This window comes from Rutilus rutilus, assembly GCF_951802725.1.
Source record: "Rutilus rutilus genome assembly, chromosome: 2".
Lineage (NCBI taxonomy): Eukaryota > Metazoa > Chordata > Actinopteri > Cypriniformes > Leuciscidae > Rutilus > Rutilus rutilus.
Genome location: NC_140210.1, coordinates 20,975,907 through 21,001,666, shown reverse-complemented (window position 1 = coordinate 21,001,666; position 25,760 = coordinate 20,975,907). Strand labels below are relative to the sequence as shown.

The 25,760-nt window shown below is 36.7% G+C and overlaps 2 protein-coding genes across 3 annotated transcripts; one reads left to right on the top strand and one right to left on the bottom strand.

Annotated features, from left to right (window-relative positions):
* The first annotated feature begins 9,528 nt into the window (after nt 1–9,528).
* On the top strand, nt 9,529–10,490 carry cxcl8a (chemokine (C-X-C motif) ligand 8a). Its single transcript, XM_084402201.1, has 4 exons — nt 9,529–9,732; nt 9,878–10,010; nt 10,121–10,207; nt 10,356–10,490. Exons 1-4 carry the CDS (start codon nt 9,669–9,671, stop codon nt 10,366–10,368), a joined length of 297 nt encoding a protein of 98 aa, XP_084258327.1. The 5' UTR covers nt 9,529–9,668; the 3' UTR covers nt 10,369–10,490.
* Nucleotides 10,491–11,835: 1,345 nt separating this feature from the next.
* pde5aa (phosphodiesterase 5A, cGMP-specific, a) lies at nt 11,836–25,060 on the bottom strand. 2 transcript variants are annotated; one of them, XM_084402183.1, is made up of 22 exons: nt 24,854–25,060; nt 22,477–22,866; nt 21,019–21,616; nt 19,129–19,218; nt 18,900–18,980; nt 18,592–18,681; nt 18,233–18,370; nt 17,965–18,026; nt 17,651–17,735; nt 17,363–17,429; nt 16,629–16,804; nt 16,347–16,397; nt 15,902–16,048; nt 15,659–15,784; nt 14,733–14,827; nt 14,390–14,477; nt 13,342–13,442; nt 13,157–13,234; nt 12,780–12,843; nt 12,571–12,645; nt 12,317–12,400; nt 11,836–12,152 (listed from the first exon to the last, which is right to left on the bottom strand). In XM_084402183.1, the coding sequence occupies exons 2-22, from the start codon at nt 22,803–22,805 to the stop codon at nt 11,973–11,975; spliced, it is 2,805 nt and encodes a 934-aa protein (XP_084258309.1). In that variant the 5' UTR covers nt 22,806–22,866; nt 24,854–25,060; the 3' UTR covers nt 11,836–11,972. The 2 variants fall into 2 exon arrangements, with proteins under 2 accessions (XP_084258309.1, XP_084258310.1); XM_084402184.1 differs by lacking the exon at nt 24,854–25,060 and adding an exon at nt 23,805–23,871.
* Between the last annotated feature and the right edge of the window lie 700 nt (nt 25,061–25,760).

The following is a 25,760-nucleotide window of genomic DNA, read 5'->3' as shown; positions in this document are numbered from 1 at the left end:
AGGAAAAAGGAAATAAAACGAATAGCGATACATCTGTTAGTTATTGTGGCTGCGGTGTGTCAATTCAATTCAATTCAATTCAATTCAAATTTATTTGTATAGCGCTTTTCACAATACATATTGTTTCAAAGCAGCTTTACAGAAAGTGCATTTCAGAAATGTACATAGAGAAATACAGTTAGTTAATCATGTATTGATTTAGGGCATAAACATATCGCCAACGTCGAGTCGTCTCTTCGCAGGCGTCGAGTCGTCTCTTCACGGGCTTCGAGTCGTCTCTTCACGGGCGTCGAGTCGTCTGTGTCATAGATATCATATAAAGGCTAGATGTCTTAAGGCGGAGTCACTTCCGGCATCACCGGCGGCCATCTTAGGACAGGACTCTGTGAATTAAGGTGAGTGAGCAGCACGCACACAAATCCTCTTATCTCGCTGAAATCTGGACGGATTTACAAACGGTTTGGTTTCTTACAAACGTTATTAACATGGCTATAATTCTGAATGCTTAAACATTTTGAACATAATTATTCATATGTATGCAGTATAATAGCTACATCTCTGACGTTTATAACAAACCAAACCGTTTGAAAATCGGTATAAAATTGAGCAAGTTATGGTTATTTAAAAGTACATGCACCATGTTATGAGTGAACGAGCATCCTGTCTTAAGATGGCCGCCGTGTGCGGATGTCGAGCTCCATTGGCCAGCAGCGCGGACGAGACATCTAGCCTTTATATGATATCTATGGTCTGTGTCACGTGACAATCATGACGCTTCGCCATGGAAACAAGGGGTCAAGGGTTGATTTAAAAATAATAATATTCTAAGTAAACAACAATAGCCCAAGTTTAGTAAAACATTTTTTATTGAGACTATGAAAAATAATTCTGCATCCATTTTTAGGTGTGGGTGACACCGGCACACCCTGGCACACCCGTGGCTGCACCTAAAGCAATTACCCAACTGTAATGTCCTATTCATTAACCTAAAAAAAAAAAAAAGTGTTTCATGGCTTCACTCAGGACAGACATTTTATTGTAAATACTGAATCAAATGGATTATGCTAATTCAAACAGAGTTGGCTTTGGTAGAAATAACTGGCCATACCCATGTTTTAATGTGCAGATTCGTCACTATCTGAAGTGATTGTCTTGGCCATTTACTTCTGGCTTCTATAAGAAATAACACGATTGAAAGTAACTGAATGGTCTCACTTTATTACTCACATGACTAATGTCACAGTGAGGCTCTGTGACTAGAGACTCTTATTTTGTAAAAGGACTCTTATTATGACACTGGACTGAGAACATACTACGCATACATACACTTTTCATACTAACATCGTAACACATTATCTGTTTTGCGCAAATTTTAACACCAGTTAACGCAAATATGTGTGCGTCACTGATTGTGTGTTGTTAAGTGTTGTTCCTGTCCTCACCATGTCCTTTTTCTTTAGTTTAACATTTACTGAGTCATTATTTTCACTATGTTGATTTATGTATTGTGTTAAGAACTCAAACAAGACCGGTAACCATGTTAAATGTTTATTGTTTTCAATTAACCACTTGCATAATATAAATTGTCATACTTAAGTACTGGAACATTTTCCCATACCAAACAGACAAAACGGCACAGTAACTGCCGCCATTTTTGAATATCTCTTTCCCGCCAGTAGAAGGCACAGTTAATTGTTCTCATGTGAGAGGGGGAGATTGTTTGATTCTTCATTAAACATTGTTAAACATTAATAATTAATTGAGTTTGTTTCCAATGTTTATGTATTTTTGTATTATTCTAACAGTTTATCTCTTTGTTACTGTTAATTCTATTTTATTAATTTTTTTGTCTTTCTTCTTTATTACCTTTAATTACTAAATGGCTTAGTCCAAGTAGGAGGGGCTTAGCCTTTTTAAGAGGGCCTCTCAGTGTTGTTAGGAAGCTCATAGAGTGAGTTGGTTTGTTGCTCTGTTTTGGGTAAATTTATTGGCACAGCCAAAAGTTTGTTTGTGAATAACTTTGAACAGTTTATTTTATTTTTGTTTGTTTTGTCTCTTTTGGATTTTTACTGTAAATACAATTTGCACTCACTTATTGGAATAAACACTGAACTTTTGACTTCATCATGTCACTTAATTTCTGCTGCTACTATTTGAAACCTCTTTGGGGCCTCTTTGTGGCAGTTAACTTGGCACACCCCTGTCTCTGTTACAACTATATTATGAACTTTTCTTTAACCTTAGGTATCTCATAAATGTGATCCAGCGTGTAATCAATATATTATTGTCTGGGTAGAAAAATGTATGTGGGAAATCCCATACATCTTATTCTTTATCAGATAACATAATTTATGACAGATTCCCACTAAGACATTCCCACATCGGTAGTTAATCCCATTATTTCCTGTCTGGCAGTCATGGCAAACTTGTCTGTTTGAAAGAGAGAGCTAAAAAAACACTAATTACAGGCTTTAGGTGTAACGCTCAATCATCAAGCAGGAACTAGCTTGATGATTCAAGAAAGATATCTTGAAGCCCTTGGCCTTGACGGAAACAATCCACAGTTTTCTACACTTTTTAAAATGCCATTAAATAAAGCATATTTTAGTGAATTCAATCTCCCAGTAAAAAAAAAAGTATTACAATTATTTTTGCAAAAGATATTGGGTATAGGCAAAAAAAAAACAAAAAAAAAAAAACACACACACACAGTCAAAAATATCAAACTATATTAAGCAAGATTTTAACCTAAACTTGGCCTTTCAGGTCAAGGATGGTTTGAATTATTACAGATTATTTCATTTATTATTAATCATTAGTGTTAGCAAATTTTCTGATTTCTGTATTTTTGCAATAACCAAGCCCTCTTTAAATAGCCTTGCTATGGAAATGTCATGCATTCTTACATAGGCATGTTCTTATGCCTTCTTTGAATATATGCTTTCATAATTCATTGTCAAAAAACTGCAGGTTTCCAATGTGACAACTTATTCCAATGGACCCAAAAAGGTTTGTAAAATTAACTGCGAATGTTTGCTGTGTAGACCTTAGTCATAGTAGAGCCATTTTAAATTTTTGACAGGAATGACAGTGATGCTGTTACATGTTGTTAAACAACTTGTTCAGATTTCCAAAAGACTTTCAGTGGAAAATAACCCCATAAAACAGTTTTGAAAGGTGCAATGAAAATTACATGCGTCTGTCCCTCACAGCTTTGTTTTCTTCCGCGTAAAATGTATTATGGCGTCTATCTGATTAAAGTGGAAACTTCTTTTTTTTAGGTGGGAATATCATACCATATATGGTCTCTTATTAATGAGTATATGGAATATCATAAGTCCCTACAGAAACTGACTTCCAAATATAACCATGCATGAGTTTCACAGTATAATTGCTTCTTTGTTCATTGTGCCATTGAGACTTGGCATTGCATAATTAGAACACCTTATTTCAATAAATGTGCAGATTATTTGAGATTGTCTGTGTCCGATAACAGTAAAAAGCCTCCACAGCAAAGGCTTCATAAAAGCCAAGCTGTAATTTAGGTTTTGGTGACTGTGATGGAATAATTTGATACATTGTAATTTTTCCATTGTTTTTCCATTGTTTTTTTTTAAAGAATAGTCTCATACTTCGATGAGATTTTTTAGCAAACATTTTGCAACACTGGATAAACTCTTTCTCAAGGGAGAGATATTTGTGGTTTGGCACCAGTCTGTATTTCTTTCCCCTGCATTTCTTATCCTGCACAGCTCACTGAACTGTGCAAGCTGTGATGTGAAGATAAAGATCACACAGCATGTAAAAAAAGGTTAATTATCAATAGTGTAGTGTAGAGCACCACTCACACAGTTTTGTGGTGGAGTAACTGAAAGTAGAGCCAATATTGATTTCAATTTCAGATAACAGTATCTTTCCAGTAAATATGCAACTTTTCAGAGAGAAGAAGCAGTGTAACGTGACAAAATGCCATATCTCCACATTGGTCATAGTAAAAAAAAGACTGGTCTATACATTCACTTCCTCTGGAAAGTCCAAATAATCTTTGTGATCCGATTCGCTCAGATTACTCATTTAAATGCTATATTTGAATAAAATGATTCAGTGATTCATTTGTGTCCGTATGCATCATTTGCATGTTTATTACAATAATTTTACAAAATAATATAGGCTATTATAGAATTACTTTCTGCCGTTGGCTGCTATTTTTATGCAGTTATATAAATAATTAGGCTACTATTATATTCATATTTACTATTTAAATTGGTGGCTAAAAGAGATCCTGTGTTTTTGACAGATAAATAATGTAAATAAATAAATATGTATCATTCTGTACGTGTATATATTAAGCCTCCTGGTAAAAGACGTTTTGCGGAATCTCACCTGCTTGTAGTTTTTTGGTTTGAAAACCCCTAATTTGGCTTATTACATTTTCTAAAAGGACCAGTTTAACTTTGAGTTATAACTAGCTTGTGGCTCAGTTTGTTTATTTATTTGGTGTGCAGTACTTAAGAGTGAGTGTAATTTTTATCTGCATAATCAGAATTAATTTATGTATTGCATTAATGTCTTGCAAAATTCAATATGTTTTAATCAGATTTGATAAATGTGATTTGAATGTTATTGTTTTACTTTTTTCTATTGCTGAAATGAATTAGTGGCTTGACATCTTATGAGAACATTTTCAATTATTTTGTTGTGACTGGAAGTAGACAGGTCTTCCATGCGCATCTCAGCAACTCGTTTAAAGGGGTGGTATAATGCCCTTTTCACAAGATGTAAAATAAGTCTTTGAGTGTGTATGTGAAGTTTTAGCTCAAAATACCCCCCAAAAAATGTTTTGAGGGTGAGCAAAAATGCACCGTTTTGTGTCTGTTCCTTTAAATGCAAATGAGCTGCGGCTCCCAGCACAGAGGGCGGAGCTTCAACAGCTTGCACTTAGACAGATATGCACTGAAAATTTATGTTCAAACCATAGAAAGTATATAAACTGGACACAGCGACCCCATTGGATTCAACGGAGAAAAGTGAAGTCAATTAGAAGCTCTTACTTCCTGATGGCTGAGCGTACTGCGCAGACTCAAACTGAGGTTGACGACGTAGATGTGACGTGAGCAACCCGTCTGTCTTCTAGTAGCTGTGCCAAGAGAAATCTGAATCATTCCCTTCCGAAACTTGCAGAGATGGAGAGTGTGAGTAGGAGGTGTCCATGAGCTAGGAGCACGAGAAACTTTTGCTAAGTATTCAGATTTTTTTTGTTGTCATTTTGCCTCCACGTCCCCCCGATTGCCCGCGAGCTTCTCCTCCTGTGCATACGGTAATCTCTCTACTGTGCGACAGAGAGTCGCGTGGTTATGACGCAATCGTTAGCCTATTTTTACAAAATCTGCTTCTACAGGGCCATAACGTAAGATACAAGGTAATGGAGCCTTTTATACATTTCCGTGTTTCTTTAGACATAAATAATGGACAAATTGAGTCTTTAACCGCCTCAGATGTGAAGTTATTCGCTTGTCAAAGTGACGCCAAAATGAATGGGAGTCAATGGGATGCTAACAGCAGGTGGGGGTCCGCTAATCAATGGCGGCGCCTGGGGAAGCTTCAATGTTTTACGAAACATTGGCCCCCTGGTTCAAACCGGATTCAGACAAAGATGGAGAGACTCAAGAAGAAGTGAAAACATGTAGAATGCAACAGGACGTTTCTGAATGGTTAGTAGATGAATTTATGTAGCTTATGTGTAGTTATCTTCTAGTCATTAATTAGCATATTCTGTCTTGATAATCTATGAATCGTGTTCAGGGGGTGGGGTTTATGTAAATTTTAGGGTTGGTGATGTCACTAACCCAGGAGGAATGTTGTGTAGTCCCTACCAGCCGTTTGATGTAGTCCTTAAAAAGTGAATTCTTTAAAAGCAATTATTACATGGCTTGGTTGAATTCTAATGTAGAATGCGGTCTGTTATTTCTTGATAACAGACCGCTGCTAAGGATAACACACCGTTGCCATGAAAAACAGCGTTGCTATGGACGCAGGATTCTAACCGTAGAGACGGAACGGACTATTTTAAATTATTGATTTATTTGGTAGGAAGCCATGTAATAAGTAAGGGATAATGTAGAGCGAGGCAGTTGTTACAGAGAATACAACCCCTTCAGGCTGATTCAAGACCCCTCCGCTTCCCTGATCAGCCTGCCGGGGTTGTATTCGCTATAACAACCTCCTCGCTCTACATTGTCCCTTACTTATCTCCCTTTGCTTTGAACTTTGAGCATTGTAACTTTGCAGATGTTGTTTATGCTCAAACAGCAACATTACACACTAACTAAAGTTAAAAAAGTGAAATATAATTAACCACCCCTTTAACAAATGCCATCTCTGCATACGCTGTGAGTTTGGGTTGTGTACGTTCATATCATGGGAACGCAATGTGCGTCATTTCACCAGATTTGTAATGTAAATCATCTACAAACCTACGCCAACAGAGAAAAAATACATCAATGTTTCTAAATATGCAAACTGAAATATTTCCAAATGAATCAAGAAAAATCGAATGGGCTTTTGAATCAGAATCAAATTGATATGTGAAATCAGTGTCAATACCAGCAGCTTTTTATGGCCAAAAACATTATAACAATACATTTATTAATCTAGTTAATGTTAATTTGAACATTATTAAAATCTAAAATAATCAAAATAAAAGTTTAAAACCTCATCATGAGTTTGTGTGTTTTGATGTCCACAATGTTATTACAGTGGCTGTAACATTTCTATCATAAAGAAGTGGCCAAATATTAAAGGGATGATCTTCCGTGGGTCTGCCATTCACAAAGTGGAAAGAGCAAAACATTTTGGCTGTTTCTCACAAATGTGTCGCTCAAATACACATAAGAGAAATGCGTAAACTACTGCTGCTGCCGTCCATTTGCCCCATTTCACATGTACTGCGTCGTGTCACATTAAGCACGTGCGTGAAAAGAACTCAAAATGGTGATTGAACGGTTAACGCAATACACTGTTAACTATTTGACTCGCATTGCCATGCAGCGTGTTCACACATTACAATAATGATTTTAACCAAAGCCGACGAGCTAGCGTGCTCCACATACACATTCAGTTCTGGTGCGTGGATTATGGACAAAACAAATATCTTTCAGGTATTTTTTTACGCTTGAACCAGCTATTATGGCCCACCATAACTGTGCAAATGACGCCAGTCTGTCTGTAATCCATATTAAAAGTTAGCTAGCCAGTCAAAACTACACAATCAACGCAGAACTACGGGTTTACAATACAACTACAATTAGCGGAAGTGGTTTACCGGAAATTTAACACATTTAAAAAATGGCGCCGCCCGCTCTTGCGTGAAAAATAAGGTGGATAGCGACTTAAACATTGCTTAACGCTCGCCTCACACTATACTGTCTTCAGAAAATGCAACATTTTAGTTTATATTTGACTGTTTCACCCATTTTCAAATATGTTCATTTTCAACAGCATTTGTGCAGTGTGTTCACAAAAGCAGTCATAATCATCAATGTTCTCAGTTACGATAACAAACAATTCTCACACTGTGACTGTTCACAAATAAGCAAAACTGATAACAACCGGTCACAACTTCGGGGTGTCCTGTATAAAAAACAGGCTACTGGTGAGTTAATTATTCGCTTAAATTCGAGGATATGAAAAAAGAAGGTGAGAGAAAAGAGAAAGAATATTGGTGGAAGCGTGATAGACATCCGTAAAAAGCATTATAGGCTATGTAAATGGATGTTGTCACTTGTGAGGAAGTTACCTTGGAGTCTTGTTTGGCGTTCATGACAGTTTTGTGGTGGAGTAGGGGAGAGTGGGGTGATTTGTGCCGGGGGGGGAGTTGTTCCACCCTTGTTTCTGGAAAACCATAGAAATTGGTCATGTGACCACATAATTTTGAAAAGCAATCACTTTTACTCGTCCTCGAAGAAAAGAGACACATGGCATGAGAGTTAAGCATATTTTAGTGCAAAAAACAGTTTTTTCCCTTTCAAAGTAAAATTTCTATGATTAAGGTTTTTTGATTGTAGTGTCTGAACAATTATAGACAAGTTTGAAAACATTTCACACATGTTTTAGTGCTTTAGTAGGCTACACAATGAGTCTATACAGTTAGCATGATGTTAGCTCTTAACTGCTGGATCATGCTAGTTTTTCAAACTTGTGGGTCTGGGGTGATTTGTGCCAAAGGGCCTGGGTTAAGTTGTGCCAGATCCAGACCACCTAGACCTACATACTCACAGGGGATAATCTTGAGAAGTGAGGAGATGGGCATGCCTCATCATTGTTTTACTTGGGCCTGCCTGCTATTTGTTTAATTTAGCTAACACTGATTTCAGTTTTGAGTTTGCACTATGTTATTAAATAGAAGTTTTATTCCGTTTTTAAGTGGCCTATGTCACAATAGGATGTTTAGAAATTAGCCTAGTCACTTTATTCTTATATGTTACATAATTGACAGACAGCGCTATGTCAACAGGCATCTATTGCCAACGCCTTTTTGCCTGAAATGATTCACAAATATCATATATTGTGTTGCTATGGTGCTCTGAATGGTTGCTAGGGCATAAAGCTTGATAGCTTCACAATGATCCTGAGAGACTGATTGGTCGTCTGAGTAAAATGAGCCCACCCCCTTGTCTCTATGACACTGTGAGCCAGAGTTATGTTCAATACAAAATCCCTATGCAATTGACCATAGTAGGAAAAACGCATGCTATGGTATTCCAGGGTGACAATATCTAAATAAACCTTAAATGAGTAATTTTGTATTGAATTTATCTTGCTTTCATATAGCATTACGGTTCATAACATTAAAATGTTCTGTTTTACTTCAGAAATCACTGGCACAATTTACCCCCAATGTATTCCCCCAAAGGCACAACTTCCCCCGCACCAGGGGCAAGTTGTGCCATGAGACCACTTTTTTCCCAAGAGCTGTATTTCTGAAACAATTTATTTCAGATCCAAAGTTATTGTTCTCAGGGATGCACCACATCCTGAAATATATGTACATCCTTAAGTTGAAGGCATTACTGCCATGGCCTCACTTTAAAGTCACTTTGAGTAAAAACTGGCACAACTCACCCCACTCTCCCCTACCTGGAAGTAGCGGCAATATTGATTTTCAGCGGTATATAAGTTATAACACTATCTTTCCAGTAGGCTTAGTTTGGTGCAGTACTTAAGAGTGAGTGCAATTTTTATTTGCATAATCAGCATTCATTTATGTATTGCATTAATGTCTTGCAAAATTCAATAATATGTTGATGAATGTGATTTGAATGATTGTTTTATTTTTTCTATTGCTGAAAAACACCAAATGCTGAGTCGTACGCACATGTCAATGTTGATCCCCTCAAAAATTCCTTAAACTCATTCATTATATTCTGTCACTTATCACATGGATAACTAGGACATGAGGTTCACATCCTCGTGACATCAGCACAAACTTTCCCAAACTGTTGTTGCGCAATTCCCTCTGACTCACTTCCAGGACAGAGCTTTAAAAGAGCTGCAGTCTCCACAATGTGAACAGAAGTCACCAACAGAACTGAACACCTAAAGCAACTAGCATCAAGAATACTTTTCCTTTTGTTGTTTTCATTAGTAAATCTAAGCTTTGCTTTGGCAGAATGAACTGCAAAATCTTTTCAGTCTTTGTTATTGTTGCCCTGGCATTCCTGACCATTGGTGAAGGTAAGTCAATTGCAAAATTCTGCTATAAAACGTTTTTCAGGTTAATCAGTAACCATAGTTTGTACACAATATCCACTTTAGTAAGTCATGCATGTACTGTATGTGATAACACAATATTAACTTATTCTTTTGATTTTGCTTTCAGGAATGAGTCTTAGAGGTGTGGGTGTAGATCTACGCTGTCACTGCATTGAAACAGAGAGTCGACGCATTGGTAAACACATAGAGAGCGTGGAGCTTATCCCTCCCAGCCCACACTGTAAAGACACAGAGATCATGTGAGTTTACACCTTAACAATGGCATAACACTTACAGATTACATATAGATCCAGATGAATACAATCAAAAATATGGTTCTTACTGTTTTTTTTTCTTTCTTAATTTTTAGTGCCACCCTAAAGGGATCCAGGAAAGAGATCTGTCTGGACCCTACTGCTCCCTGGGTTAAGAAGGTCATTGAGAAGATCCTTGCCAAGTAAGTGTCAATACATTTTCATCATTTGTTTGGGATAGTGACAAATGCTGACAAAAAAAGTGCAACCAATGAAAAAATAGCCTACAAATTATCAGGTCTTCTCAAGGAAATAATAATGCCTCTAAATAAATGTATTTTTGTTTTGCAGCAAAACACCATGAATATCTGGATCATCTGTGATGTTGAGCTGTCCACATCTGACATTTTAACCTGACATTTGCTGATGTGCACCATTATGCTTGTTTATGTTTAAAACAGCTTATTAAATGTTGAGTTTTGTTAACATTGTGCTGTATTTATATTTATGTATTTATTTATTATATATATATTTAATAAAATGATTTTTGTACTAAATTTCATGACATTTGTTTTTTTCCCCGTATTTTACATATTTAAAGACATATTTGCTTATTTAGCCTGTTTAATTAATTCATGCTAAAAAAAGGTGCACTGAACTCAATGACAACCAGTTTAAAACAGTGACAACAAACATCATTCATATATTTTTAATGATTAGAGGGCTGCAATGCACTTTCTCCTGACTCTTTAAGAAAAATTAAACAGCTCTCTTTTCATGATAAAAAAAATAATGGTTAATTTTTAACTTTTTGTGGTTATTGCGTATACAAGGTCCAATTGTTTTGAGTGTATTTTTTTTTTTCGCTGGAAAACCCCCCCAGTTATTTATAAAAAAGAAAATGAAACATGAGGCTTGAAGATCGTGTCACTACTTTTTACCGCCAATTTTTTAAATCATAGTAAACAGAGGATTTACTCTTGACTCTTGGATGTTCTTGGGTCCTTATATAATCAGTTTATAATTCAATAAAATATAATTATGAAAATTATTACAAATGCATATGATGTTTACAAATTACTTAGACTCCCCTAATGAAGTGGATTTAAAGGTTGAATAAAATCTGAAAGTAGTAGTTTTTATCTGTGTTTGAGCAACTAGCTCTACTGTCAGTCTCTCAGAGCATTGCCCTGCATACTGAGTAGGTTAGAAAGGCACATCTGGCAAACTCGTTTCTATACAAGACTGCACATGTTGCTACAGGTCACGTGAAGACTTGAGACCACATCAAGAGAAAACACCATTCTGTTGCACCGTCAGGCACTCCCCCATTATCTGCCGCTAATTTCATTGCACTTTTTTCATTTTTATGACAGGAAATATGCATGGCTGTGATGTTAGATTATCAGGTCAACCTGTAATAATCAATGTGGGAGTAATAAATCAATTAAATGCAACAATATTAGTGTGTTCTGAAGAAAAAAAACATAACAGACTCTTTTTATCTTTTCAGTTTTACAAGCATGTGAATTTAATTAAAATTAATCCTTTTTTTTTTTTTTTTTAGGAATGAACAGAAACATTATTAAGTAGAATCAAGTTGTGCTTTATTGTCTAAAACGACTCAACACATATTAAACACGTGAGTACATATAAAATGATTTAGTAATGATTCATTAGTATGACAAAGCCAACCAGGAACTAGTCTTGTGTATATACTTCACATAAAGTCTGCGGTTTATTTGAACCCATCAAGAATGACCGGTATAGATGGCGTAACTGGTTGTGACAAATTATACCTGCGTCAATCTCTTTCAGTCCATCTCTTTCACTTTATTACACTAGTTTGTTATGTTTTTTCCTCTTTTCTTTGTTTTAGTGTTGACTATAAACCAGATGGAGAGTGTTAATAATGTCATCATATATAGTAATAATCTGAATATCAGATATTTTTTCTCTCTTGCTCGTCTACTCTATGAATGGCCCCTCCGAAAGAGTTAAACTTGCTTCTTCCCTTTCTCCATTTTGTCTTTTAATTTTTAAGCTTTCTTCTTCCTTTCTGCTGTCTACCAGCTGTTGCCAGTGTTTTTTGTTCCTTCTACAACCTTCTTTCAGAGGAGAACAGGACTCACAAATGCTGGCCAGGGCCTGGAAAAGAAGGGCAAAGAGAGAGAAAGAGTAGGTATAGACTATATTCTTCTTTTGCAAGACAGAGGCACAGCATTGCAGCAGAAATACCTCTTACTCACTAAACACACATACTTTTATGTTCTCACACATTTCTAACAGGATGTGTGCAGGCAGGCCCTCACCTCATAGAGTGGAGAGCAAATCCCGTCGATATAGTCAACCTGCATGTGAGGTAACCGAGAGGAGTTTTCACGGTCCATCACATCCTGTGAGAAAGAGATTAAACTTCTAATTGAACAACATTACTAACTATTTGTAAAAAAGAGGATTATTTTGGAAACTATAATATAATATGCCCCCTCTTCCTTTTAAATATAGTATCTTCCTGTACACAAGTAATGAAGTAGAGAAAGTTAACACATAACTTTAAACTTACAATTGGCTGAATGTTGAATTCATACTTTTCTCTGTCTCCTTGTGCATAAAATTCTGTTGCAACAAGTTCAGCAATCTGTTGAGATGATGAGAAAGAAAGAGAAATGTGTGTATGTGCAGATACAAGTGTGTGTTTCTACACTTGAATGCATGTGTGGATGTGGTGTATCTGCATGCATGCATACAAATGTGTGTGTGGGAGATGCTCACCCGCTTCTGAACTGGCCATGGTTTGGTTATTGCACATATGTCACTTGCTGTCATTAGCATTGACCTATTTACATCAGGAACATCAGTTAATATAGCGACAGGAAGTGGTTACAAGAAAAACACAAAGTGGTGAGTGTTTCCTGTTCTTGTGCTGTTCTGCAGTCAGATAAAATGACAGCAGAAAAAAGAGAAACAGAATAATTCATATGTGTATGTGTTGTTTTAAGTACAAGAAACGTGTATGGTTTTCTCACTGTATGTGAGAATGTGCATCAGATGAAATGTATTTTTTATTATTATTATTTTTAGTCATAAATGAGTGAATGTTGTGCATTAAAGTGCATATTCTTCAAAGTATATTTTGTATATTTTTTTACCTCAGCAGTTCTCTATGTCCTTCATCCTTCCAAAGACAGCTGTTATTCTGAGCAAGTTTAAAGAACTTTGTTCTCTTCCTATAGTTAAATAAACCCATACAGCCACATTTAGCTTGTTGTGTTTTAACATATTTTGTGTGAACATCTATGTTTATAGCTTGAATTGGAAAAGGATTATAGCTTACTCTATATAAATAGCAAGGTCTGTTGCCAGAATGTTCTTCTCAATCATCTGCACACAGGCCTTGTATTCCTTCAATGAGAGCGAGCTCAGAATCTGACTGCCCTGAGAAAGAAGAGGGGTGGGAAGTATGAAACAGCTGTGAATGGACATGAATTCATTCATTTATGAATAGATGGATCGATGGACAAATGAACAACTGGATGGGTGGATAGATGGACAGACAAATTAACAACTGGATGGATGGACGGACGAACAACTGGATAGATGGATGGATGGATGGACGGACAAATGAACAACTAGATGGATGAATGGATGGACGGACAGATGGACAACAGGATAGATGGATAACAGGATGGATGGATATTTATTGAATGTTATGAATGGATGGATATTCATTGTTTGTTATGGATGGATGAATGAATAGTTCATATGAAATATATGATGTGATGGATTGATGGATAAATGATGTTATGAATGGATGGAAGGTTAATTTATGTTATGAATGGATAGATAAATAGTTGGATGGAAAAATTATATTATGGATGGATGGATGATATTATGAATGGACCGATGGATGGACGGATAATTGTGTTATTTGGATGGATCAATCAACAAATTATTTTATGAATAGATGGATGGATAAATTATTTTATGAATGGATGGTTAGATAGATGGATGGATAAATTATGTTATGGATGAATGAATGGATGGATGATGTTTTGAATAGATGGATGGATAATTATGTTGTGAATGAATGGATGGATGGATGGATGGATAGATTATTTTATGAATGGATGGATGATGGATGGATAAATTATTTTATAAATGGATGGATTAATGTATGTATGGATGGAAGATGTTAGGAATGGATGGACGGGTGGATAAATTATGTCATGGATGGATGGATAAATAATGTTATGGATGAATAGATGGATAGATAAATTATGTTAAGGATGATGGATGGATGGATGGATGGATGGATGGATAAACAATGTTATGAATTGATGGATGGATGGATGAAAGAATGGATAGATGTTATGGGATCTTACGGGGTTGTTGAGAATGAGAAGGCACATGTCATTATGATGGTGCTCTAGGGATGAGTGACCATACAGCTGTGCCAGAGGCTGGTTACTCCTAAAACACAGAGAGAAAGAAAGATAGGAGAAAGAGAAAAAGAGAATACCAAGATGCACTACAGACTGTAAGAATGCATTATTTGCCAGGACAAAATATTAAGGCAATTTACAGTGTTTAAATGTGTGTCCAAATACTTATTAGGCAAATGTAGCTGCATAGCATTACTGAAGTTTAGAATATTGTTTATAATACCACCATAGTCAGAGATGTTCTTTATCAAAGTGGGGGTTGGAGTAGTGTGTATTAGTTTACCTCTCTATGTAAGAGTTATTCACGCCTCTATGGTCCAGATCATGGCTCAGACTGGCAATCATGAGAGCAAGAACCTCCAGACTGCTAAAATTACTCTGGATTAAAGAACACAAGAGATTAAGTAAGCTTGGAATAACACCAAATGTGAGGGCAATGAAATATCAGAGATTTGGGAGTACATGGATTAATTAACTAATAATTTGCTTAACCCTCATCCTTCCCTGCACCTTGTAACACATCTTTCCCTCGCGGGTCAAAATGACCCGAAACCCTAAAGTTATACTTTTTTTTTTTTTTTTTTTTTTTTTCAGAAAGCTTCTTTTATTTAATTTTTATAATATTTTGTCTATTTTTTGTTATTTTATTTTATAATTTTTTCCCTTTCAATTGCTAGATCGGATCAATAAATAAATAGTAATTTAAGCACATTCCTCACATTCTTTCAACTTAAAATCAAAATAACTCACAATTTCATGCATAACCCTTTTGATTCAGCTTAAAATATCTTACATTGGGTGTCTTTGATGACCTCGGGTGGAAAAAAAATATTGACATGATATTTCATGACTCTTGCCACTAGATTACTTATCGCTGTTTGGAGCAAATGAGCTGTTCCGCTGGGTCCTAAAGTCATTTCTCTTCAGTATGCATTCAGATACACATGTAGATATTATAAAGTATTTTTTTGGTAAAGTTTTAGCAGTTTTAGTTCGAATTTTGAGCATTTTTTGTTTTTTTCTATGTGTACTAAAGCATTCCTCGCATTCCATTCATTCCTATGGGGGTCAAATTGCCCCGTGAGGAAAGGATTTGTTACTTTTTTAAATTTCAAACACAAAACTCCTCAAATCCATTACATTTTAAAGAAAAAAAGAAAGAAAAAAAAGATTAGGACAAATTGATTATTGACAGACTATGATTCTGACCTTTAGCTCCTTTGTCTGCAGCATGGCAAACATACACTGGGCAGTACGTAATGCATGACTCCAGTTATGATAGACCACATTGTTCCTGTAGCACTTCCTTATGCTCAAAACCCACTGACACAAGATCTGAGAAATAAAGGGAAATACCAACTCTAAATCCATAGCTTACATGCAAGTATATTACTCAAAACCTGATTGTGATTTTAGTTATTTAGAAGAGCCAAGCAGGATTAAACCAGAAACCTTGAAGTCAATGCTGAAATCCTGGGGCAAATTAAGATCCAGGAACATGCGCACAACGGCCTGAGTCATGGCAGTCTGGGACATATTAAAATCACTGAAGCCAAAATCCAGTAGACAGAGTGCATCTGCTGACGGGATGAGGGACTCCTGGAGGAGAGGAAAGCGAGGGGAAATGGGAAGATTATTGATTAAATCTTTCAAATGACACACTGAAAAAATGTCCTGAGTTGAGTGGTGCAACTGACAAAACCACAAACACACACAATAATAAACGACACTAATCACAGGAAGTTGCAAGTTCCTTTATTACATCAACAATTACAGGCTTTAACGCTTAAGTTATAAGTAAGTTATTAATAAGTTAATTTAGTCATTAGTGCGGTTGTAGAAGGATTGGGGGTACTTTTCAAGAAAAATAAAAGGAAGTATTAAAAAAGAATGTTACCTCCAAGTCATGAATCTCCTCTTGTGAAACAGAGATTTGATAAGATAAGACCTATAGGTGCAAACACATACACACCCATATACATACACATCATGAAAAGAAAAGAAAAACAATGTACAGTCTGTTCATTGCTAAATTCTGTAGTACTTTTAAATTATGAAGCCATGTGTATGAATTAATTTCTGTGTAAATCAAGAGTCAGTATTCAAATCACTTACTCATTATTCTTACAAAAACAAGTGATTTCCAGTGACTCAACAGGAATGTGATGGCATATCCTACCTCTTTAGTTACAGCCAGCCTGGCTCTGGTTTTATCTGCCTTCTGCTGCGTGTTGAAGTTCTGCAATCCTAGCGCACAGTACACCGCAAAGTCTTCCAGGAGGAGCTCATCAGCTCGGCTAAAAACTTCTGTCTCAGCAAGGGCCACGTTTCTTTTATCGACTAGCTGGCACACACCTATACGAAGAAAGCAATATGTATGCTGTCTAAACAGACTATTTTCATACCAGTATCATTGTCAACCGTCTAAATTCCTTTGGAGATGAACAGAATGGGATGTAATATATTTGAACTGAGATCACAAAAAGATCTTTTAAATTGCATCAATGAGACTTTTTGAACCTAGAGTTAAAAGACCCCAGTTAGGTCATGTGTCTCCTCTTCAAACAGGATTTAAAAAAAAAAAAAGATCTTAAAAACATCACAAACTGTGCTCAGATTTCCTAAGTCTGGGGTTTCCGTATGAAAATTTTCTTCCCAAACCAAATTATCTGAATTATGTATTCCATATTAAATTGAATAATTAAAATTAAATTAATTAAATTAAATATAGAGCTGTATACTCTTATTGTATGTAATATAATATAACATGATCTCTTGAGCTATAAATGAAAAAATCTGAACAACCAAAAAATCCTTAGGGAAAACATGATGAGAAAACATGAAAACACATGAGTTTTCGTTCATTGGAACAATACAAGACTGTGTAAACATTGACCTACTGAATGACATTACCTCTCTGTTTGCCTCTCAGAGGTGTGCCGATCAAACTTCTGACCAGAGGGACCTTGGAAATCTGGGCCTTGGAGAACACACAAAAACAGTGTATGTCAGGGAAAAAAAATGCTGTACTTTTTGGTCACATGATGATATGTTTTTCCCTATTTAAAAGAAGAGAAAGACTATGAAAATATGTCATTGCTGGTTTCCAAGTAGAAATATGATTTCAATCACTACATTAGCAAAGGTATTTATACCAGCAGGTATAGTGTGACAATTATTAAATCAATCAGATCAACTTACAGGCCTGTTGACAAAGTTCAGCGTCTCCATAGAGTTTTGCACATGAACAGCAAGCATGTAGCTGATGTCACTGGTGTCACAATCCCTGAAGATTACATTCACATCTGCCATTTTATATTTAACTGACATAAACTTGCTCATTGTACGCATATGAATACAAATGTTTTATTTCTTTTTTGTTTGCTAAAGTTTTAGGGAGAAATATAATAATAGAGAAGACTATTATTATATGACTTTCAACATTATGTGCTCAAACAAACCAAAGTAAATGTTATTGCGTGTTGTGATCAAATTGTAAATGTACATTTATTTACCTTGTGGAACATTGGACAGAGCGATTGGTTTCTTCTATATGGACCATCCTTGAGAAAGGCCCCTTCAAGACATAAAAAAAAACCCCGGCTCTATCAGTCAATTTATCAAGCTGTTTTTAGTAGTTCAGTATCATAAGCATTCCATGACCTTTGTGTTGTTTTTTAACCTTTACAAGAAATTAAATGAAAGTGAAAGACTTAAGCAAGAGCAAAACCAACACTTTACAGATGCTAATATACTCCATAAACGTATTCATTTTTGTACTACCGTGGAGCTGTCATCTGAGATGAAAACAGTACAGATTTGTGCTTTTGTCACTGGCAGGATGACAGCAGCCAGTTTGCAGAGCATGTCATCCACAGAGGGGTAGTCATGTGACACCAGCTGGGCCAACTCCAGTAGAACCTGTCAATCAAATCCACCACAATTATAACCTCAATGAATTCTAAAAACAGTGAATTTAAGATGAATCCCTAAAGTAAGTGCTAATTGTACTGTATATTGTAAAAATATCTTATTTTTAGTTAGATCTGTCAGTTATGTCTCCTTCAGAGGAATCACTTATGTTGACGCATTCTTTAGATCAAGGTGTCTAAATGAATAAATGTAAAGTCTGTGTGATTTACCTGGTTGCGTTTGCTCTCTTGTTCAGAACTCTCACACAGCTGGCTGTTTTCCAGGATCAGTCCGAACAACACCATATGTGACGACAGAACCTAGTGGCAAAACACGGTCTCATTATTTGACTCATCCATTCAAGTCACACGACAGTAGTTAGCTTGAATTATTTATTAAAGATACCTAATCTACGTCACAAAATTCATATTAAAATTTTATGTGTAATTAACAAAAAATGTACATGTACTCTGTATTATTGAATTTAGTTTTTTGAAAGGCAAAATGTATGCCATGTTTAATATTGATCAATACTTGCTTTCTCATCTTGCTTGGAGAAACAGCTGTCTACGCATGTGCCTCGCCTGCTTTTGTTCACAGCCATGATGACACCTATAACCTGCCAAAATCAGTCCATAGACAAAAAAAAAAAGAATGTTCATTACTAAAAAGATACAAATAATTAAATATAAAAAATGTAGTACAACCAATCTTGTTAGTGGTACTAACGCAATACTGGACATATAGCATAGTGACAAAAGTCCAACCTCCTTTTTGTGGTTAAGGATGGGCACACTGAGAATACTCTTGGGCCTGTCTTCTCCTGTCTCATATGGTTCAATCTGAAATCTCGGATCCTATAAAAGAACAGTTCAAATCAGTAATTCGCATTATTCAGTACAACACATCAGTTTAAAACCTTGCTTCACTAATCTCTGTGATGACAGTGTATGTTGTTTTATAACTGACTGCAGTCAAACGTGAGAAATTTCAGCGGCATAATGGGGTAGAACCCTGAAAGAGGGCCAAAGATGAGAGTTGTGGCATGTTTCTGACAGAGATACCGGTTAGGTTTCAGTGCTGTTCATTCTCTCTCTCTCTCTCTCTTCTATGCTCACATTCTGTCAGCTGTCACAGAAACAAAACCGGGTTTAAACTTGGAGGAGAGAAGATTTATCTACCCACGGCTATGCCTCAAAGCGTATAAAGACTAACAAGTACATGCAATCTCGTCTCTCGTTCCCACACATATTCAGTTCCAATAAACCTAAAGGTGAGAATGATATATTTGTCTAACATAAGTATATATAAATTGCAATATGTTCAAAATTCTGCTGCCCGGATCCTGATGGGAGCTAGGAAATTTGACCATATTACTCCAGTTCTGAAGTCTTTACACTGGCTCCCGGTCAGGTTCCGTGTTGATTTTAAGATCATGATCGCCGACTGCGCTCCTCACATTGTAATCTGTTAACTGTTCCACAAACGCACCTAAAATCTATGGGTGACAGGGCTTTTTCTGTCTATGCTCCTACACTTTGGAACTCTCTCCCCCCTGAACTCAGGGAAGCACAGACTTTTAGCATTTTTAAAGCTCTTCTCAAAACACATTTTTTTAAACTTGCATTTGAATGCTGATGTCTTTTTGTGATCGTTTTATAGTTATTTTTATTATTAATGTTGCTGCTTTTGTGTTTATTAACTTTTACTTGTTGTATTTTCCGGTGGATTGTGATTTTATGTACAGCGCTTTGAGAAGCTGCTTTTAAAGGCGCTCTATAAAATAAAGTTTACTATTATTATTATTATTAAATATTTAAATTGTGCATGCCCATTTCCCCTATTTTTACTTTGAGATTACCTTCGCCATCATATAATGCTCACTTAAATTTAATCTTTAAAAACACTTATAATTTAATAACACTGTTAAATGTAATCTTTATCAAACCTCAAAATGAATAACCATTATTCATATTGTACAATAATAGGTTTTGAGGCATAAAAATCAATTGTAGCATTTAATTTCCTTTTTCTTTTAGTTTCTATTTTCATTTTAATTTAGACAAAAAAAAGTATATTTTTATTGTATATCGGTTCATCTGCTCATAGCTTATTTCATACTGCACAGAATTATGTTGTGATGCCTAAAGCAACTTGTAGATTTAAAATGATTTGTTTTCAAATTTTAATGTTTTATTTAATTTAATTTACAAAATAGTATAGAAATGTATTGGCAATTTATTGGCAATTTGCTTATAATTTGCAGTTTATTAATATCATATTAATAATGCATACCTAAATAAATACAATAATGAAACCTAAGTCACAAAAGACACTTAAAAAAATGATCTAAACAAGAAAATCATCCTCATCTTCATGTTTTCAAACATGTTCATCTAACACTGCTTTTTCATTTTCATAATTGGAATTTCATTCTTATGATTATTTTTTTTTCATGTCATAATCGAATACTGCTGTAAGACCTTTGAAGTCACCCCAGAAGTCTTTAAAACTGTTAAAAGCCGTAGACAAGCTCTGAATAACTTGTCACAGTCTGACAACCTAAAGCGCCTTGGATTAAAGGGGTAATCGGATGCCCATTTTCCACAAGTTAGACTCCAGATTAGACTTGACATGGAACAACCTTAATTTATTACCTCACGGGCATCCCTGATGTTAAGAGGCATCCCAGAACTGACCACATATCCCATAATGCACTGTGTGTAGTCGTAGACAGACTCCTCATTTGATTGGAAGACAGGACCCAAACACTTTACACCTGTTTTGTCCACGGTCGTCATTGAGAAACAGCAGCTCTGAGCCTGAGTGATTTCACAAAGATGTTGTAGGACCTGAAGACAGATATTTTTGTTCTGTAGAGGTCTATTCGGACCACCAACGAGCCGCATCATGAAGTTACAGGACTCGCCTCTTCTACACTGTCCTGCTGGTCTTGAGTAGCTCAGAGAATGTGGCAAACAAGTTGACCTTGACCTTGAAAATGGAAAGCATGTAGACTGCAATGATTGAAGAGAACGCTCCCCGCCGGGGTCCAAACTCTCAGGATTATCAATCTGATGGACGGAAAAGAAGGAGTGTGGTCTTTTCATTGTGGCAGGGTGCAGAATCCCTCGAGAGGGCCCACACATAGGGTGGGACACCCTGCGTCTGCCAAGAATAGTCATCCTAGACCTTGGCTCAGTTATGAGGGTTTGGGCAGCTTGGGCTCTTTCTACACAGCCATTCACCAAATGTCTAAGAAGAGAAGGGACACAGCAGATTAAATGGCACTGCTAGCAATTTGGGCAAAGTCATCCCTGTTAACAAAGACAACCGTGGGTGGTCACCGGTGTATCTGGTGTTTTGGATGATGTTACCCCGCTTAGAACACAGGTCTGTTTGTCAGACGTGGTGGTCTTTTCATCAAACACTGTCTGTGAGATCATTATTGATGTCTCTCAAAAAGATTTCCTTTACTGGTTAATGTATTATTTTTCAATTTAAAATCATTTATAAGGAACAAACTCTGATATGCTGAAATTGTTACTTTGCTACTTAGTTACTTTGTGTTGGTGTTTAAGGCTCCTGTTCTTAATGGAACTATAAAAGTAAAAGTTTGAGTGTGCCATATTAAATAAATAACAGGTAAATAAAATGTATACACTACCATTTAAAAGTTTGGCAAAAACATTATGGCCTGGTTCTACAGACAGTACTTAGAATAGATTAAGCTAGGATTATGCGTTAGTTGAATTAATTGGGACATATAATTAGCTTTAATAAATGTGTCTTAGAAAAAACATTACTGGTGTGCATCTTGAGACAAAACAGTGGCACTGACATAATTTTAAGATATGTCAGTGCAAGTTGCTTTCACTTAAACCAGCTCAAACATGCATTTTAGTCTGGTTCTAATTTAAGTCTTGTCTGTAAAACTAGGGGTATACCTCATAGAATAGTAATCTGGTGCTATTTAGAACCATTTTTCTGACTATGCAATTTTCAAACTTTAAGACTTGAAGAATGAATATGCATGATTCACATCACATCATTTAATTGCACGATTTTTTTCACACACTCAAAGATTCACAGATACCACTACGCTGCTCACCTACCTTGAAGATCTGCTAAAGTAAGACCTGGCAGAATCTGAATGATCATCCAGCCATGCCTTCACTCTCTCGCTTTCCTGTCCCATCCTGAATCCCAGTCTCTGGGTTTTGGCACCTGGGATCCAGAGCGGTGAGAAGACCCATCCAGCACTGGTTATGACACTCTGTTCTTTCTCGCTGTCATTCCTCTCCACACGAGCACCCTTCTCTCCATTCTTCCCTTTTTTACCAGATTTGGACCTGGACCCTTGAGACCCCCTGCGGGTTGAGGTGACTCCATACCTGCCTTCAGCAGGCAAAGAGGACAGGGACTCTGTGTGCAGACATGGCATGCTTTCCCTCTTTTTTCTTCTCTCCAAATGCAGATGCTGATAGGCAAGTTGCTGGACCTTCCTGAAGGAGTGATAAAAGAGAGATGAAAAGCACAGATGCACGGTCGCTGTCCAGGGCAGGTCAGAGGATTAAGCTTTTCTGTCACCAGCTACATTAACAACTCAACTCGTCACAGTGGATCTGGAGACTAATCTGTTACATAAAACAAATCCCTGAAATAACACAGATAGGTTCTGTTTTGCCCATTCAGGGAAACGGATTAGTGTCCCAGAGAACTATTAATGACTTTGCACTCTTGTCTTTAACTCACTCTACCTGCCAAAGAGCTATTAGAAAATGTCAAGTGGACATACATAGACAAATCCCACATGATCCAAACCCAGATAAGGCAAACTGATTAAAGACTAGAAAAAAGCACGAGGACAGTGAACATACTGAACATGGAGTTTCATTAATAACACACATTTAAGTAACACATTTAAATTAGTAGTTTTTATGATATAACAGATTATGATATTACAAACTAATTTATGTCAGAAGAATGTCATCATCAGGACTTTCCAAGTTTGTGGTTCAGTCATGAGCAGAAAATATTTAACCACATTCCTTTTTCTAGAAAGTACTTCATCTTCCCCTACGAAAGTTCCCCTGCAGAAGTAAAAGTAGTAGCCTACAGTGCAACGAGTTATAACTCGTTTTTAATGAGAATGCCAATGTTAAAGTGATATCGTGATGTAATATTTATAAAGTCCACAAAAGTAGGCTACACCAAGTACAATATTTCTAAAGTAGCCTATAATACATAAAATATAATATAATTATGCAAAGTATAATACTTCCAAGTATAATAATGTATTTACTATTTCATTGCATTGAATTTCAAGTGACACCGCCATGCCTACATCTCTTTGAAAATGTATTTGATATTAGCGTCCTCTACTGGTACGTTACTTCCAAAAAGAAGAAAAAAATAGAAACCAGAGGCTTGCCTTATTTACCTGAGCGACGTGACGAGCTTTCTGTCAACTGCCTGACTTCCAACGGATGAACTTTGTATCGATAGGGCTTACTACAAGTGGTACTACATTTTACTAAGCGTTCATGCAGTTTTATAGCAGGGTTAAAGGGTTAGTTAACCCAAAAATGAAAATTCTGTCATTAATTAGTCACCCTAATATTAACTTAAATAACTGCTAAGTAGGTCCAAATCCATAAGACTTTCGTTTGAGGGTGAGTAAATATAATGAAAATGAAAGTTTTGGGCTGAACTATCCCTTTAAAGTGCTTTTAGGCTATTTCTGCGCCACTAGCGGCACCAAATTGAATGGCAAAAAAGAAGACTGTTTCCAAACAGGTTTTAGGTATTATTATTACCACATATTCTACGATATAGACTACATACAGTTAACCCTCTCAAACGCGAATAATATTTTTTTTACCTACACATTTACCTTTGCCATTCAAACAACCGTTTTGGCGCTCAAGTGGCATGACAAATCGCTGTTGTCAGGTAACGTTAGCCCTGTTTTTGCATGTGACCAAACTGTAACGTTACATCTTTGAGGTTGTAGTAGCCTTATTGTTGGCACCTTCCGTAAAAAAAAAGTGTATGTTGTTGGCAACAAATTTAATGTTTAAATTATGGCTGTAGTTAATTTATGTTGTAGTACAAAAAGAAAGTCTCATCTAACGTTAGTCATTTTTAACTACAGACCTTTTAAGCAGTTAGCTTGTTTGGCATTGCTTTGTTTACCTCAGTTTTTTATTTCATTGTCTCCCTACAGAAATGGCAAAATTAAACAAGTTTAGATTAACGTTACCAGAAATGTTTATGCATATAACCTTACAATTATTACTCAAATGTTTGCTTCCTTAGTTTTGACATTTGTTCAATCCTAACCTTCCCATCCTACTGTTCATTAATATCTACACACACTAGGGGGAGCAACTCAACAAGTTTTCAGCATGTCTTCCCAATTTTATCATTACAGTATTTCCTTGCAATCTGTCAAACCTCTTTTCACATTCATGTACCCTTTTCTCTTACCTCAAATGTGTATATTTGTCCTTCCATTATTTGCTTTCTTTTATCTGCATTTCCTTTCATCCTATCCTTCCCATTGTGGATGTCATCTTTCCACATTTCCCATCAGTCTCATTGTGGCACACATCTCACTCCAATGAATATCTCTGGCTCCACCGCATCCCAGATTATCTTGCCTCTCTTCTCTTGCTTCTCCCTGATTCCTCATCTACTCTCCTCTCCGAGCTCATTCCTCTTGTCACCTGCAGTGGGAGGGGCAACTGAGGATAGCTGAGCTCTGATTGGTCAAGCAGGTAGGAGGCTTCTGTGACATCGTGATGCTGTGCAGATGCTCAGCAGCAGTGGTAGTCGAGAAAGACAGGCTAGCGGTATCCTCTCTCTCTCTCTCTCCCTCTTTCTCTCCCTCCCCCCTCTTTTTCATCTTTCTTTTCCCTTCACGCACAAGCACGCATACACACGCGCGCTCTCCGTCACACTGCAGCAGAAGGGAGAGGACACACCGTGAAGCTGTGAGGTAGGACCAGGCCTCTCATCTTCTTCCTCATCCTTCCTGTGAAAGACAACCTGTCTCTCTCTCCTCCTCTATCCTCTGCTCTCCTTCAAGGACTACCGCACCCAGGAAGCGCCTGGAAAAGGACTTACCGCAGCACGACGGATCTACAGATCACTCACACACCTACATCCTCTTTTTTCCCTCTGCATTTCTTGTTGCCAGGCAGTGTTGACTGAGCGTCAGGACGTGCGCTCAAGCACGTGTGCATATGACAAGGTGCTTTTCTCCAGCTGACTGAACGTTTTTTTCATCCCGTTTTTCCACCCTTTTCCCTGTCTGGACGTGGAATCCTTCACACCTTCATCGTTTGCCGCTCATCTTCCTCCTCACAAAGGCAGACTGTATCCCAGGATGCTG